This window comes from Rhineura floridana, chromosome 3 (assembly GCF_030035675.1).
Source record: "Rhineura floridana isolate rRhiFlo1 chromosome 3, rRhiFlo1.hap2, whole genome shotgun sequence".
Taxonomy (NCBI): Eukaryota; Metazoa; Chordata; class Lepidosauria; order Squamata; family Rhineuridae; genus Rhineura; species Rhineura floridana.
In genome coordinates this window covers 195,556,971-195,573,527 of record NC_084482.1, presented here as the reverse complement: position 1 = coordinate 195,573,527, position 16,557 = coordinate 195,556,971, and the positions used below count along the sequence as shown (strand labels likewise).

Here is a 16,557-nt window from a genome sequence, read left to right as displayed (position 1 = left end):
ACATAAGCCCACTTCTGTGTCTCTCTACTTCAAGAGTGGGGAATGGGGAACATCAGGCCAAGGGACTGAGTGTGGCCCTCCAGGCCTCTCTATCTGGCCCTCAAGACACCCCCTCCCTAAGCCACACCCTTTTCCTTCAGGCCCCACCCCTTCCCAGCTCTGCTTTGTAATCTCCTTAAGTGGTTTTGCCCAGCTGGAACGCGTCCTTGAGCTGTGATTCAGTGCCTCTCACTTGTCTGGATGGAGAAAGAGGGGTTTGTTTGTGTAGAAACCTCTGGCTTTTGTGTGGCTGGAGTGTACCCTGCCATCATCAAAGATAAAAGTCCCATCTTTTGCTCCACTCTGGCTCTGTCCACTGCAGGCAATTGGCCCCTGAAACACAGCCCACAAAGCAATGTGGCCCTTGGGCTGGAAAAGGGATTCCACCCCGGCTTGTTCCCACCAATCATAGTTGAGATCAGCCACCGTTTATCTGGGTTTAGACAGTGTGATGAGTCACGGTTAACAAAGAATGGAAGTGAAAGCTTCCATGTATGTCCTCACATATACGCCGGGTCAGAGGAGTGCACATGCCTGGGGAAAGGTAGGCTTGTTCTCATAATGTCAAACTGTGGTTTAGTGCTAACATCTGAACCAGCCCATTGTTGGGTTCCAGTTCCTGAGCTGCACAAGCCCAAGAGAAACATCAGCTCATTCTAAAAACAATAATGAACTATGGTTTAGCACTACATCTGAACTGGCCCACTATCTTTTTCCAGTTCCTGAGCTGAGCTGCATGAGCCTGTTTAAATTCCAAGTTATTGCCCGCTTGATCAACCTGTTGTGCTGCTCCCTGAGCCTCTCCTTCCTGTGTCTTCCACTCACTGCAGGTAGCCAAGACGAAGCAGAAGATTGAGGAGCAGAAGATGCAGGTGCTTGTGGTGGAGCGAACTCAGCAGATTCAGATACAGGAGCAGGAGATGATCCGTAAAGAGCGTGAGCTGGAGGCTAAGGTCAAGAAGCCCGCCGAAGCAGAGCGCTTCCGTCTGGAGAAACTGGCTGAGGCCGAAAGGTATGGGCAGGTAGTGGCACTAAGATGCATTGAATGGGGATTCCAGCTCAAAGGTGGCCTCTGTGGCTGAACCTTCCCCTTCTTCTTAGGGTCTCCATCTCCTCCTCCCCCTCTCATGCATACACCTTGTGCTTTTTTGTTCCTGGGGACTCGCTCTATCCTTGGCAGGAGGCAGAACCAAATTACAGGCTCTCCTGAGTTGGCGCCCAGAATGTCATCTTTAGTAGCCACACTTCCCCATGGCCATGTTGACATTTAACAGGCTGCATAACATCCTGAGGTTGCTTTAACCCTTCCTGACCTTGCCTTCCATTTTTTGAGAGAAAAAAGCTGTGAAGAAGAGCTAGCAAGCCACCCTTTAGGCTGTTGGAAGCAGGGTGTAGGCGTGATCACTCTTCTAATTTCTTCCCTGACAGAACACAGCTTATTATGCAGGCGGAAGCCGAAGCAGAATCAGTCAGGGTGAGTGTGTCCCTGGGATTTTGTGGGAGAAATGTTACATGGGCAGGAGGGGAAGGGGAGCCAAACTTCACTGATTTTCATTCCTGTCTTTAGGTGAAGGGTGAGGCTCAGGCCTACGCTATTGAGGCAAAGGCCCGGGCTGATGCAGAGCAGATGTCCAAGAAGGCAGAGGCCTTCCAGCAGTACCAAGAGGTAGCCATGGTTGACATGCTTCTGGAGAAGCTTCCAGAGGTGAGTATCTCCTCCCCTCACAAATAGGGTGGGCTCTATACTCTTTGAGGTAATAAAAGATGGAGAAGACCTTCTACCTAGTGATGGCCCATGCCAGTGCCAGAGAAGTCTTTGACTACCTTGTTTCCCATGGATGCATGAAGAAGACAGAAGCCCAGGTCAAGTTCATCCAGAAATTGCCAACCTTTTTGGGCCAGTGGGCACATTTGGAATTTTGAGAAAGTGCTGTGGGTGCTAGTCACAAAATGGCTGCCGTGAGGGGGTGTAGAGCCCAGTCCAGTACAAACAGGTACTGAGCAGAAATCACGAACAGTCTGATGTGTTGTGAATTTTTGACAAGATATTTACTGAGGCCTTTTGTGGATGCTATAAGAGATACTGGCAGGCATACTGGTGCCCACAGATGCTGCATTTGTGACGCTGTGCTGAAGAGAAGTGGTGTCCATAATAGTAACAACATACAGATCAAATCCAGCCTCTAGGGTTGTGTTCAGAACCTGCCTACTGCTTCTAGCATGTCAGAACATTGTAGCCACTTTCCAGATACAAGCAGTACGAGATCTCACACATGGAAGAAAATATATTTTCACACCCAGTCTCGATAATCTTGGCAACCTTGCTCAAATTTTGCAGCACAAAAATGAGGATTCTGCTTTTAGAATAAGGTACATCATTATGTGCACTTAATATATAATCTATATACACACACACGTAAATGTTCCAGATTTGTGTGTTCTATTCAGAATGCAGTACATGGTGGGGTGTTTGATTTTGGTAGAAAATAAAGGAATTAATGGACCTAAGTTAGTCATGTCTATTAACTTCAAAGTTGAGTAGGACTAGCATTGAATAGCACCTAATGTCTGGGCTCTTGAGTAAGGTAGTTGGAAGTTAATAGGTGAAAATAACTTGAGACTGTATGGGAAGGGCACAGACTCCATCTGTTGGCTTCTGTAAACACCATTTGTTGATGTTTTAAAACAAATGCCCACAAGCAGTGTTTGCAAAAGCTTCACTGTCAAACAGGACCAGGAATCTGGGTTTTTCATTTGTTTTGTTGCAGTGTTATCACCTTTAGTTGATAAATCATATGAGTTGTAGTCAATTTATGGATTGATTGATTAATTGGTTAAATCTGCATAAAATTGCATATGAGGCAAGAACCAGTAATTTTTAAAAAATGCTGACCAATTAATTGGGGGCATGTTTTCAGCCAATCTTTTTTTTCCCCCATTAGTTAATCAACTAGATTAAAAGTTCTAGAGTGTTTGTATTATTTTGCTCTTGGCTTTATTCAGTTGCTCACGATTCTGGCTGCCAGGTACCAAATCCTCTGCTTGTGTGTGTGTACATAACATACTACTTCTGTTTCCTTCCACCAACAGGTGGCTGAAGAGATCAGCAAGCCCTTGACTTCGGTGAAGAAGATCAGAATGGTGTCCAGTGGGGCTGGGGACGTGGGGGCTGCCAAGATAACTGGGGAGGTGCTGGAAATCATGAACAAGCTGCCTGAAACCGTGGAGAAACTCACTGGCATTAGCATCTCTCAGGTACCAAAGCAGGGTTGCTGGATTCTTAGCGGCAGAGGCTGGTGCCCGTTGCGACTGGTGGGGTGGAAGGCTGAAAGCAGTGGTGCCAGTGACGGGTGGAGCCAACTAGTTTTTCCCCTGCTGAATTCTACAAAGGCAGCACTAATAAGAGGAAGCTGGCAGGCAGTGCCAACCCTTGGACTGTTGGTCAGTAAGGAGGCAGCCAGGTGGGGGAGCTGGCTGACAGCAGACTGAGCTTGGTGAGGCAGTGCCCCATTTGCCCCAAGGGACCAGCCTCCACTGATTCTTAGTTGGAGGTGGGAGCGGGAGGGAAGAAGAGGCTTGTCTAGTGTCCTGGTCATTGGCAGCTGGCTAGGTGTTGTGGGAAGACATTTTGAAGCACAAGTAAGGAGCCATCCCCCCTTGCTGCGTGGCCTGCTAATAAGAGCTGGTGGAAGAGCGAGAACCCCTCTGTCCAAGTCTTCCTTCAGTCATGAACTCATGTAGTGGCCTTAGAAAAGCTACTCAGTCCTCATATTTGCTAAATTTATTTATTTAGTGGACTTTGTCCACTATGGCACCGCTATGAAACAAGAGGGAGGCACCTAAGAGATTTTATTACAATCAAGCAGTATATAGATTTCATTAAATAAATAAAATGTTACAAATTTAACCTTTCAGTGGAGAGACTATCAAGGCGAGGAACAATAATATCAGTAAAAACCATTTCAGCAGAAAGAAGATGAGCAAGGCTATACAAGCAGCCAGTAAGGTCTACTAAAAGCACGTTGGCCACTGAGAGTGTGTGTAAGTAACTCAGTATTTAAGGCCTCTTGGACAGGGCCAAGGTCCCATATGTGGTGGGTTTCAGGAAGAGTAGCTGATTTCAAGGCTTGGGGAGCACTACAGAAAAAGTGCTCACTGCAGTGGCCATGAAGCTATAGTAGATGGTAGAACCATCAGAAGGTTCTTGGTACAGATGCTCCCTCCTGGGCCCAGGTCATAAACAGTTGCAAAGGTTAAGTAGCAGTTCCTTAAATTTGGCTCAGAGCATATAGGTAACCAGTGGAGTTCATAGATTGGCCCTCTAGATGTTGCTGGGCTACAGTTCCCATCATCCCTGTTGACCACACTGGCTGGGGCTGATGGAGTCCAGCAACATCCAGAAGGTCAGAGGATCTCCATCCCTGCCATGCAGAATCAGTGTTGCGTGGTCCCTGCAGAGAATACCAGAATTCAGTCTGGCTGCTATACTCTGTACCAGTTGCATCTTCCAAGCAACTTTCAAAGACAGCCCTCCATGCACAGTGCAATATCATCATTCCCTTTAATAGCGAAGTCATGGCGAGCGCCAACAAGATTGTGGCCCAAATGGCACCACTATGCAATAAGAGGGAGGCACCGGCATGCTCAGGGAAACCCTGAGATCTGCAGAAGTACAAAATAACTTACTAAAATAAACCATACTGGGGGACATGGTGGGGAAGAAAGGCAGAAAGGGTAGGTGGATGGAATGACCTCCTGGAGCAGGCTACAGCTGACTGACACCTTAACAAGAGCACTCCCATTAGGGGAGAAATTGTAACATTTTGTTTCAGGTCCCACTTGTGGGGTTCAAATACTGGTCTGCCTTACAGGGTTGTTGTTATTGAGATAACATTATCTGAAGAGCTGTGAAATGTACACTGTAAATGAGTGTTATGTCCCTTTGCCAAGGCCTTCCCTCATTTCACTTACCCTCATACTTTGGTTCCTGGGTTGGCAGCTAGATGTGGCCGGGGTGGGTGGGAGTGTGCTCTTTGGTGGGTCATATGAAGCTGCCTTTCAACTGAATCAGACCATTGGACTTCCCATTGTTTTTATTATTTATTCAGTTTCTATTCTGCCCTTCCTTTCAAAGGAGCCCAGAGCAGCAAACAACAAAATAGCCAAACACCACAATTAAAAATAATATAAAAACTTATTTAAAACATTAAGAACATCTGAAAACATTTGAAAACTAGCCCAGTTTTTTCTGTGCTGGTCAGCAGTAATTATCTGGGTTCCAATGTGGGGGCAGGCAGTACCTTTCCCATTACTTGATCCTTTTAGTTGGCGGTGCTAGTGTTTAAATTTGGGACCATCTGCATGCAAAGCATACGCTCTTTCACTGACCCTGTTCTCCCCCCCACCCCCATTCCCCCTCCAACTTGATAGCCACTAACTTGGATGGCTTTGTAAGAGGATTAGACAAATTGATGGGGGATATCAATGGCTATTAACCCTGATGGGTGTGTTCTCCCTTCAAATAAGGAGGCAGTATGCCTCTGGATACAAGTTGCTGGAAACTACAGGAGACAGTGCTCTTGCACTCGGTTCCTGCTTTCAGGCTTCCCATTGGGACATCTGGTTGGCCACTGTGAGAACAGGATGCTGGATTCGATGGGCCATTGCCCTGATCCAGCAGGCTCTTCTTGTATTCTTCTCAGTCTAGTGTAATACATCAAGGAGAACCTGGAAGCCTGGTTCTGTGGCAGAGAGAAAGCTCATTCAGGTAGGACAAGGAGATTTTGACTCACAAGTCCTTGATTGTCCAAGGAAAAGATGGAACTCTAGGAACTGCAAACATGTTTTCCCTCTCCTCCTCTCTGTACAGCAGTGTGGTCTGTATGCTTATTGCTCATGGCTTTACTTGTTTCTGTTTGTTTTTGCTTTTGTCTTGCCAGCAGTTGAATCAGAAGAAACCAGGACGAATGAACTAAATGCTGAAGACATGATGGGGAGACATCCTTCCTGAGCACGATCTTCATCATCTGCCTGTGTCCATATATAGAGTTCTTCCCCATCCAGAACCCTCCCGTAATTGCCAAACCTCTAATGGACTGAACTGTTGCATGTTGGCCAACAATCCTTAAAACTGCTGAGGTCAGTCATCCTATCGTACAGCCATTGTATCCCAGTGTCAATCCCAATGTGTACCTGATAGCATCCTGACACTTGCCCGTTGCTTGCTGCTCCCATGCCCCACCAAGTACACCGTGTTTCATGACCACTTTGCACTCAGTTGATTCCAGTTCTTTGTTGCCTGGACCCTTCAGGCTGCCCTGCACCTCCTGCATGTGGCCTCTCTTGAAGGAATTAAGAACAGATCTGCTTCTGGAACTACCGGGAAGGCAACAAGGATGTAGCTTGGATGGGTGTGAGTCTGAATTTTGTTTCATTGAGGATGCTTGGCACTGGATGCTTTGCCACAAGGTCTTCTATGGGTTTTGAGTTTATGTAGGATGTGTTTAGTGGCTATTCTAAGGCATTGCCTGGGTGAAGGCATTTTAGAGGGTCAGTTCTATGCTACTGACCAGTGGTTATAAAATCTAGTGATGGGCATAGCTCTTCCTAGCTCCATATTGCTAAAGCCACCTGTATTTTTCAGTGTAAATACTTCCATGCCAATTCAGCCTCCTTTCGCTTTGTACCATAGTTCTTGGGTGCTACACATGACTAAGATTCCCTACTCAGCAAAAATCAAATTGTTGTTGTTGTTTTGTGGTGTTTTAAGAAAACACCCCGACACACCAAGATCTCACTTTCAGGGAGCATGTGTTTACAGCAGTTGGCCTGCAGTTAGTCACATGTATATGAATTCGCCAAAGTACCCCTAGATACACACACACACATCCTGAAGGTACATTCCACATTGTGCTTTGTTGTATTTTGGACAGGTAGGCTAACGCTGTGGAATGGAAGTTCTAGTGTGTGATACAGAAGCAAGGTGTGTAATGGATATATTTCCCACCTTAAAATCAACATCTGGATGTGCCTTATATCTGTGTTAGCTCCTGGAACAATCCTACTTCACCACCAATCCAGTAGCTGGAAGAGGGGAGCTAATGTATTCATGGGCTTCTAAGAATTGGGATACACAAATCAAGAGCATCACAGAGGGGCAGGCTTTGCTGTCCTTTATCAGTTCAGACTCTGGGTGGGAGTGTTATATGCTTGTAGAAAACTGGTTTTGGCCTTGGTCTAGCCTTGTCCCTTAACATGCTAGTTTTTTGCATGCAGGGAGCTTTTGTGCAGGAGAGCATTCCAGCATGGGATCCTCTTACTGCAGTCTGAAATGGGAACTTTATGCCACATGATTATGTGTGTAGATCAGCCTTTACAGTCTTTGACGTGAGAAGGTTGGCCCTCCTGAGGAGCAACTGTCTATAAACAGTAAGAATTGGCTGTGAGGAGCCCCATCCCACCTTCCAGTCAGAATGGTCACCTGAAGAAGGAATGTGTAAAGAGCCACCCCAACCTCATCCCTTTTCTGCTGCCTGGCTGTGGTCGTTTCCTTACATTTCAAGCTGTTACGAGCCATGTAGAAGCTTCCGGATTGAGTTGTATGCGTTTTGCCCTCGTGCCGCAAATCATAATTGCTCACCTGCTGCTCACTTCTAAAATGAAACATGCTTGATCTGACTATAGCTGCGCTCTGAGGGCCTAGATTCCATGCCCCATAACTGTGATGGAGAAGTCGCTTCTTTGTGCCTGTTCCTGGCTCTTGCCCTGCTTGCTGTGTAGTGAAGCCTCAGCATGGTGCCTTGTCTAACTCTTTACCAAGGAGAAAGAGTTGCCCCCATCTTCCTTTCCGCTGCCAAGATCCTCCGCTTATAATAAAAGTAAAGATTACTGTGTACAGCTGTCTTCTTTGTATGTGCACCTGTGTGTCCCCCCCCCACTCTGGCTGGGGTTTCTCTTTGCCCCTGGCTTCCAAATCTAAATTCTGAACCAAGGAACCCCATGTTTACAGAAACTGTATGTCCAAACTGTACCACTTTGAATACAATTTCTTCAGTCTTCAAAATTAGTCCTGTTTTGTATGTATAGGTAATGATGGAATTCATATTGTCTTCAGCTCTAATCAGGAGTTGTGCTAACCCAAAAATGGAACATGAAAGTGTAGGCGAGTGTGCTAGCACCACATACACTCTCTCCATGAGTTGGAGGGTGGCCGTTGCTGGGTGGTGGCAAGTTACAGGTGTGCCGTACTTGCCCAGGTTTAGTTTTCATTGGAAGGAAGTCACTGGTAGCTTATTGGTGTTCTATAATATTTAAGTTTATATACACATATATAAGCTGATCGTATTCCCAATCTCTATCTATGGATGTGAAAAAGTTGGACAGTGAAAACAACGGATAAGAGAAAAATCAACTCATTTGAAATGTGGTGTTGGAGGAGAGCTTTGCATATACCATGGACTGCTGCAAAAAAGACAAATAATTGGGTGTTAGAACAAATTAAACCAGAATTATCACTAGAAGTTAAAATGATGAAACTGAGGTTATCATACTTTGGACGCATCATGAGAAGACATGATTGGCTAGAAAAGAAAATAATACTAAGAAAAACGGAAGGGAGTAGAAAAAGAGGAAGGCCAAACAAGAGATGGATTGATTCCATAAAGGAAGCCACAAACCTGAACTTACAAGATCTGAACAGGGTGGTTCACGACAGATGCTCTTGGAGGTCACTGATTCATAGGGGCACCATAAGTCGTAATCGACTTGAAGGCACATAACAACAACAAACAGGCTGATCATAGGTGGAGGCATAGCTTAAACCACTCAGTAGACAGCCATATCCACTGCCCCATGTCAGATCTCTAGAGGCAGCCAGCACCCCAAAATGCTTCCAGAGCATACAGCTCAGCAGCTTGTTTTCTAGGTGGTCATGCTCAAAAACTGCAGCCCGTCTCCCAAAGCGCTTTTATTGCACTCCACACACATCTAGCTTGCCTCCCTCTGGCTGGAGGGGGGAACTAAGGATGAGTCATCTTCAACAATCTCCTAGGCACCTTGTGCCATTTATAGTTAACTGAAGAGGAGATGTGCCTGGCAACTTTTCCACTTGATGGTTGCTGAGAAATATTTTTGGCTCTATGAGCTACAGCTGCCACTTCTATGAGGCAAACTGGGGCAGTTGCCTCAGGCAGGGCAGTAGATAAGCACCCTCCTGCCAACAAGCTTTGCCAGTTGCTGTTCACCTGCCCGGCAAGGCTTATGACAGACATCTCAGGAACCTCGGCCCCATCCAAAGTCTTTCCTCGGAGCAAGCTGCTCTGGGCAAGGTGGCCTGGGAGTGTACCTGTATTTAAATTGTTTTAAATTGTTTAAAAGTTTAAAGTCACTAGTAAGTCTGAACTTTAAACTAAATTTAAAACAATTTCTAGCCAAGGGCAAAATGGCGGCAGTGCAGGTGCTCTGCTCTTCCAGAATTTTATTTATTTAATACATTTATACCCCGCCTTTCTTTTCATGATAGAAACCCAAGGCAGCTTACATATGGTTCCCAGGCAGTCTCCCATCCAGGCACTGACCCGACCTGACAGGGAGCTGACCTTATGTGCCTTCAGACCATAACCTCACCCGTGAGTGTGTTGTTGTTTTAACAGCAAAGCCGTTTGCCCCATTCCCAAATTATGCTGTTAAAAGTCCTCATCCTGAAACCAAGATGTAGATTTGTACTTGTGTATGTAGGTCACCTCAGTGAAGTAGAGAGTCAGTTCTGCCCCCAAATACCAATCTGTATCTGGCTCCACCCCCACCTCAGTCACAAGTTTTCATTTAGCTCTGGTTGGTGAATCTGAAGGATGTAGTAAAAAAAGAAATGTCTTGCAAGCCTGGAGTTTCTCCTCCCCTCCCACAGAACGTATGTTTTGTCTACAAACTGTTCAAGGGTCAATCCCCATCATCTCCAGTTTAGTAGCACTGTGCAAGGCCTCTGCATCAGACTCTGGAGCAGCCCTGCCAATCAGAATAAAGACGATGCCAGTCTCAATGGTTTGACTTGGCGGAAGGCAGCTTCATATATAACTCCCACCAGCCAGGTGCCGCACACTAGACCCACATGGCAGGCCTGACTGTAGTTGTCTGAGGAAAATAAGTGGTTCCAAGTTCCTGGCAAGACTATAATTAATGGTTGATGGACCCTGGCTGGCATGATGAGTCGCTAATTGTATAAGACTGATACAGATTAAGTTGTGGTGGACTGTTGTGCTACTGGGTGGGTTTGTATACAATATTTTGCATTGCGAAGGCAACGTAAAAACTTGCAGCATGGGTGAGGCTACCATAGTCTGCAGTAGCTTTTGACTATGCAGAGGGGTAATGGTTGGTTGCCACACTGCAGCAACTGAATGTAAATCAAGAGCTGGGAGGCAGCAATACCTGCCTCATCTTGAGGCCCTGACATTTCCAAAAGATTGTGCCATAAAATAAAAGGGAGATGTGCAAATTATGCAGGGAACACAATTGTCTGTGCTGAGTAGGGGTGGCTGTCTTTCCTTGGTGTGATCTCTTTTCCTACCCTGCAGCACAGCACCTGCTGCTGTCACCCTAGAACAAGGGTGGGAGAATCTCAGGCCTAGGAGCCAAATGTGGTTCTTAAAACTACTCTTTTTGTCCTCTCCCCAGGCCACACCCCTCACCAGCCCTGCTTTGCACCCTCCTTGAGTGGTTTTGCCTGGCTGGAATGCATCCTTCAGCGCTTATAATGCTTCTTGCAAGTCTGGATGGAGAATACAGAAGGATGTGTGACTAACCTACTGTACAAAGATAAAATTCACATTTATTGCTCTGCTCACTTTTACCTCTGGCCCTACACGCCACTGGCATGTGGCCCCCAGAAGGTTCCTAATTGAAGGAATGTGGCTCTCAGACTGAAACATCCTAGAGCAAGAGTGGAAAGAGTTCAGGCTTCTTATATCTGTTTTCTCCTTACAACCTCAAGATCTACCAACCAGAGTCAGATGCAAATGACATAACAGTTAAAATTCAACTCTGATCACATTCTGAGTTTAGGATTTTTTGTCTAGTACCAGCAATGATCTAAGTTCAGTTTTGTCCTTTCACGCAAAAGTCCATTCCTGGTTCATTTCCTTCATTTCAGCAGCTGAATCGAAAGCCATATTGCTGTTGCTATTATTAATTTTAATTCATTAATTTGTTCATCTATTTGTATGCTGCTTTTCCACAAAATTGTGCCCAAAGCAGCTCTCAATATGTCAAATGAACAGCAAATGACAATTCAAACAACATATTAAAACAATTACAAATAAGCACATCAATAAGCACATACATCATTTAAAAAACCAATCCAATAAAACAATTGGGAGGGTTGATTTTTAGTTTTGTATTTAAAAAAAATACCCTTGCCAATCTGCTGCAGATCACTCAGAAATCTACCAGTGGATCTGAGTCTACCTTCTGCACACCCCTGCCCTTTGTTTAACTGCCTTTTACTCCTGGCTTTTCCTTCCACTGCTAACCCTGATTGTGTCTATTGTCCATTGTTTTCCCGGATCCAGCAGCTGCAAAGGTCACTGGCAGCCACATCTGGCCTCCAGTCACACTGTGCTTACCCAACAGGGCTGCACCCTGCTTATTGGGATGATGAGTTAGTCTGGCTGGAGCTCTGTGTATATGCATGCACGTGTGCGTGCAGCTGTTTAACTACAGTCCAGTGACTTAGACGCCAGCTGGAAGGAGCAGCCGATTTCACAGCAGCCCTGTGAAACGGTGATGACTGGAATGTGACAAATGTGGCATCACATGACAGCAGCAGGGAACAAAGAAGCTTCTTTCCTCTGCTTCCAGAGTCTGAGTCACAGCCCGCACAGGCCCTACCATTCGGCAGAGTGAGGCAATTGCCTCAGGCAGCAGAGGCATCCTCCAGCTGTTCCTGCCAAGATCCCCAGTCATTTCCCATTGCAACCACTAGGGATGTAAAAAGGCAGCGGTTTCCATTCTGAGCTGTGTTTGTCACAATCAGCGCTGTTTCTGTTCCGCTGCTTGAAACATTACTTGTCTTGCTGTTTGCTATTTAACTTAACTTATGGAATTATTTACGTAACCTACATTCATTTCAGTGTAAAGGAAGCATCAAAACTAGAGAAAGCAGAGTACATAGAGTGGTGGGCTTCCTTTTAATCTGTAGAAGAAAACTTTTTTTAAAAAAAAAATGCAGCTTTTCTTCCCCTCCATTGTAGCCAGAGCTAACACTCTCAGATCGCCCAGGGCTCTCCTGTTTTTGGCCCAGTTGTTGAGTCTAACACTCCTGCTGATCAGATCCAGCTCTACCATTGAGGCAGAGTGAGGTGGCAGATACTGTAACTGAAGGGAGAATGATGGCAACGTGCAAAAGAGAGCTGTGTGTGTCCCCCCCAACAGCCTGCCCTGCACCCGCTAAGCTAGCCTACTGCTGTTAAGTATGGTGGAGGACCCTGTCCCATTGAGATAAGATTCAACTGCCAATCCAGATTCTAAACATGGAATGGGGGAGGTGCCATTTTGTCCTTTGCCTCAGGCAGCAAAATGTCCTGCTACTGTAGCACCATTCTGGGTTTTTTAAAAAATTAAAATGGTGGCAGGGATCTCCCATGGCTTCCTGCTGCTGCCTGATAACATTGCCAGGTAAGCCCATTAAGGCCCTCCGACAAAAGAGTGGGTCCACCAGACAGCCCTTTGCCAAGTAGCCCCATCAAACCTGGAGCCAGATCTGCCTGTGGGCAGGCACAGTGAAGTGAGAAGCTTCGGCTACCGGAAAACTCACCCTTCTTTACATCACTATTAAAAGCCAGGCCTTGATGGCCTGGTTAGTGTACTTGAGACAAAATGAACTCTCAACCGCACTTTTATCTATGATTGTGCCTCAGTTTTTAAAAATTCCTAAATAATCCGAGCCTGTTCTTCCCTTAAACATTGAGGATTAAGGAGCAAGACTCAGTGGTTTAGGGCGATTCCAGACTGTCACTCTTTTCAGGTAGGATTCAGTCACATATTGGCAAATTCAGGTTGCAGAATTAAAGCAGATTTGGACCTTTTGCACAACGTGCTTTCCCCTCAAATCATATATTGTAATAAGGAAAGAAAAAGAAAAAAGCACTACAAAGTGTGGAAAGTGATATGTTGTCTAACCTCCCAGCCAACAAATCAGAATGAATGGTCTATAAATAGCCAATGTCATCTAACCTCCCCTCAAACTTTGCACTAACAAATCAGGATGAACGCCCAGTAAACTGGTTACCTGGAAGTGACTACAGTTAGGCAATGTTTTACGAATGGTCGGGGAGAGGTGGGGCTCTTTAGATAATGCTATTTCATAGAATCATAGAAGAGTTGAGTTGGAAGGGACCTATATGGCCATTGAGGCCAATCCCCTGCTTAATGCAGGAATCCAAGTTAATTTGCTGCATATAATTTCCAAATGTGGTAGCCTATTGTGTCTGGGGCCCTTCTGTTCAATCTGCTGAGTCAGGCCCTGAGTTTCACCACCAAAGACGTGCCTTGACGGTACCACTGGTGGGCAGAGCTTGGAAAAGTTACTTTTTTGAACTACAACTCCCATCAGCCCAATCCAGTGGCCATGCTGGCTGGGGCTGATGGGAGTTGTAGTTCAAAAAAAGTAACTTTTCCAAGCTCTGCTGGTGGGGTATATTCAACCTTCGGCTTTGTTGGCCACCTTGAGAACAGGATGCTGGACTAGATGGGCCATTGGCCTGATCCAGCAGGCTCTTCTTACATTCTTATGTTCATAGCTTATCTCCTCTTTTAGAAAACAACACAGACTACCACTTTTCCATATCCCAGCAAAATATTTAAACAGGTGTATAATAATAATCTCAGTAGGGGTCATCTGCAACCTTTTGTCTGGCAAGATTCCCATCCTGTGTGGTAGGCAGAGGCTCAACAGTAAAGCTTTTCTGGCTTGGAACAGCTCCAGTAGAGAAAGCTGAGCCTGTTGAACTGAGCTGTTAAAAGTGACAGGAGCTCTGCCAGAATAAACGAACCAACACTTGCATTTTCCAATGGAAAAGCACATCAAGCGAAAACATCAAACATTTGCAGTCTCGCAGCTTCCTTGACGCATAGTTCTCTTCCAGCCCTGGCTGGCTCCCTTTTGTCTGTTGCAAAACACTAGTTGTCCTTATCCAAGGGAGAAAGTATGGTGTGCTATCCAAATCCCCATATTTAAAATGCAATTCAGGAGTTCTGCAAGGAATAATTACGGCTGCAAATGTTTGCTAATTCCTGTAGTTTCTGTAACTAAGTCCCCTATTACAAAGACTGGGGGATGTGTGCCTTCTGTACAAGGTACTCACTCCTCTAGAACTGGCACAGGACTCCATGCCACTATCTCAACTTCAAGCCAACATCCACTACGTTGTTTTCCCAGATGGGGGAAAGGTATCTGAGAGCCTAAAATAGCCAGTGTTGGAAAAGGTATGGACATAGGAATCTGCCTTGTATCAGGTCAAATTGTTTATCCATCTTACCCAATATTGTCTACTCTGACTGACAGCAACTTTCCAGGGCCTCAGGCAGTGGCCTTTCTTTACCATCACGATATACTGGACCACTTAACAGAAGATTATTGCATACATCACTTACCCACATTCATCCCTCTCTTCCCTTCTCCTTTTGTTGTATTCCCCATTACCTAGATGTAAGCCCCTTGAGGGCAGAGACCTGTTTTTACCTGTGTGCTGTAAGGTGCCACATACAGCCATGGTGCTGCATACATAATCCTTATTTTAATAAATGCTAAGTATAGCATATGTAATAGGAGTTGCTGAATTTGGAAAGGAAAGGGAGCTGGGCTGGACTGAGGAGAACAAACTTCACTAGAAGTGGGTTTGGATTGTGTGTCCTGGAGGAGACCCAGAGATTAGAGAGAGGTAGAAAGTCCCGGAAAAAGACAGGATAGGAGTTTTAGGTCCCATAAAATGGTGGGATCCAATTAAGATTGGATTAAACTGTTCCAAATAATACTGCTCTCCCCTGTCACCACAGGGCTTCCTTAAGCAGCTGTATGGCAGGCAGTGATCCAAAAGGTGTGGCTTCACCTGGCCTGGAGATGAAGTGTTAAAGTTACACTTGTTGAATTTCTACCTGCAATGCAGCTTGAGGAAAAGAAGGCAACTCTAATTCTTTGCGGGTTGAGGGAGTTTAAGAAAAGTGTCTATATTAATTTATATCTTTATATCAGGATTGATGGGATAGTCTTATTGTTAATGTCAGCTGGCAATCTTATTTGTTGGTTTTAATAATAATAATATGGATGGATGGACTGTCTTCAAGTCGATTCCAACTTATGGCTACCCTATGAATAGGGTTTTCATGGTAAGCGGTATTCAGAGGGGGTTTACCATTGCCTCCCTCTGAGGCTAGTCCTCCCCAGCTGGCCAGGGTCTGCTCAGCTTGCCTCAGCTGCACAAGCCAGCCCCTTCCTTATCCGCAAATGCCAGCTGGGGGGCAACTGGGCTCCTTGGGACTCTGCAGCTTGCCCACGGCTGCACAGGTGGCCGGGCATGTAACCCCTGAGCCACTCACTGTGGGGTGATCTTTAACTGCCCCTTGACACCCAGGAGACTTGAAGCGGGGACTTGAACTCAGACTCTGGACTCCCAGCCATGCTCTCCTCCCCACTGTGCTATACCAGCTAATAATAATAATAATAATAATAATAATAATAATACTTTCTTTTCTGTAATGTTTGCAAAATAAAAATTAAAAACAAAAGGGTGGGAGGGTCTCTTTATTGGTTTTCTGCATACTGGGAGGAAGGCTAGACTCTGTCTGTATGGCGGCGGTTAATGAGTACAACCAATCGGGATTTCTGGGGGCGGATGGATGACTAATAAATGGAAGAGACCAGAAATCCAAAGCTTTTCCATGCATTTCCTTTGCAGCAGGCGGGATGAAGACTGTACCACTTCAGACTTTAGGATGGGGTAATTTTTATTACATGTAATAAAACTTGCCCGTTGGGGAGACGGCTACGCTAAACATTTCTTCGTGACCCACTAGTTTACTGCATGGAGTAAAAAGATGGGGAGGCATGAAAAAAGAATAAAAAAGGTCCCCTGTATGCCTTCTAAAATGGTACAGCCCAGAATTCTAGCGTTTCAGTCTACCCACCACGCTCTTCCTAACGATGGATCGAGGGATTCTTTAAGCCACAGGCTCAAATCAACATGGCTCCGTCCGCTTCGCCGCGCCCCGCGAGGGCCCCTCACCAGCCTGCCACGTCGAGTGCCATCCCTTAAAGGCGGCCTCTTTTCCCCCTCCCCCCGTTCATCACCTATTTTTCTCCTCTCTGCGTCGGCTAGTGCATCCGCCTCTCTTTCTGCCGTTTGTAGCATTTGCTCAACCGAGGCGAGAGATGGGGGCGGGAGGAGACTGAACGAACTATTTCTTCTAGTATTGAGGGCTACTTGCCTTCCCTCCCACCACCCTGACTGGCTCTGAGCATGTACAGAG

The 16,557-nt window shown here is 45.8% G+C and overlaps 1 protein-coding gene across 4 annotated transcripts in view; it reads left to right on the top strand.

Annotated features, from left to right (window-relative positions):
• Nucleotides 1-15,816, top strand: part of FLOT1 (flotillin 1) — a 46,203-nt gene extending 30,387 nt beyond the window's left edge. Inside the window, exons 9-14 of one of the 4 annotated variants that reach the window (XR_009761594.1) lie at nucleotides 870-1,051; nucleotides 1,468-1,513; nucleotides 1,607-1,744; nucleotides 3,130-3,294; nucleotides 3,955-4,080; nucleotides 5,982-15,816. Coding sequence is in view for 2 of the 4 variants with exons in the window: in XM_061619245.1 (XP_061475229.1) it covers nucleotides 870-1,051; nucleotides 1,468-1,513; nucleotides 1,607-1,744; nucleotides 3,130-3,294; nucleotides 5,979-6,014 (567 nt within the window). In the remaining 2 variants the exon portion in view is untranslated. Of the gene's footprint in view, nucleotides 1-869; nucleotides 1,052-1,467; nucleotides 1,514-1,606; nucleotides 1,745-3,129; nucleotides 3,295-3,954; nucleotides 4,081-5,978 lie in introns of all 4 variants that reach the window. The other 3 variants (XR_009761593.1, XM_061619246.1, XM_061619245.1) reach the window with 3 other exon arrangements.
• The last annotated feature ends 741 nt before the right edge of the window (nucleotides 15,817-16,557 follow it).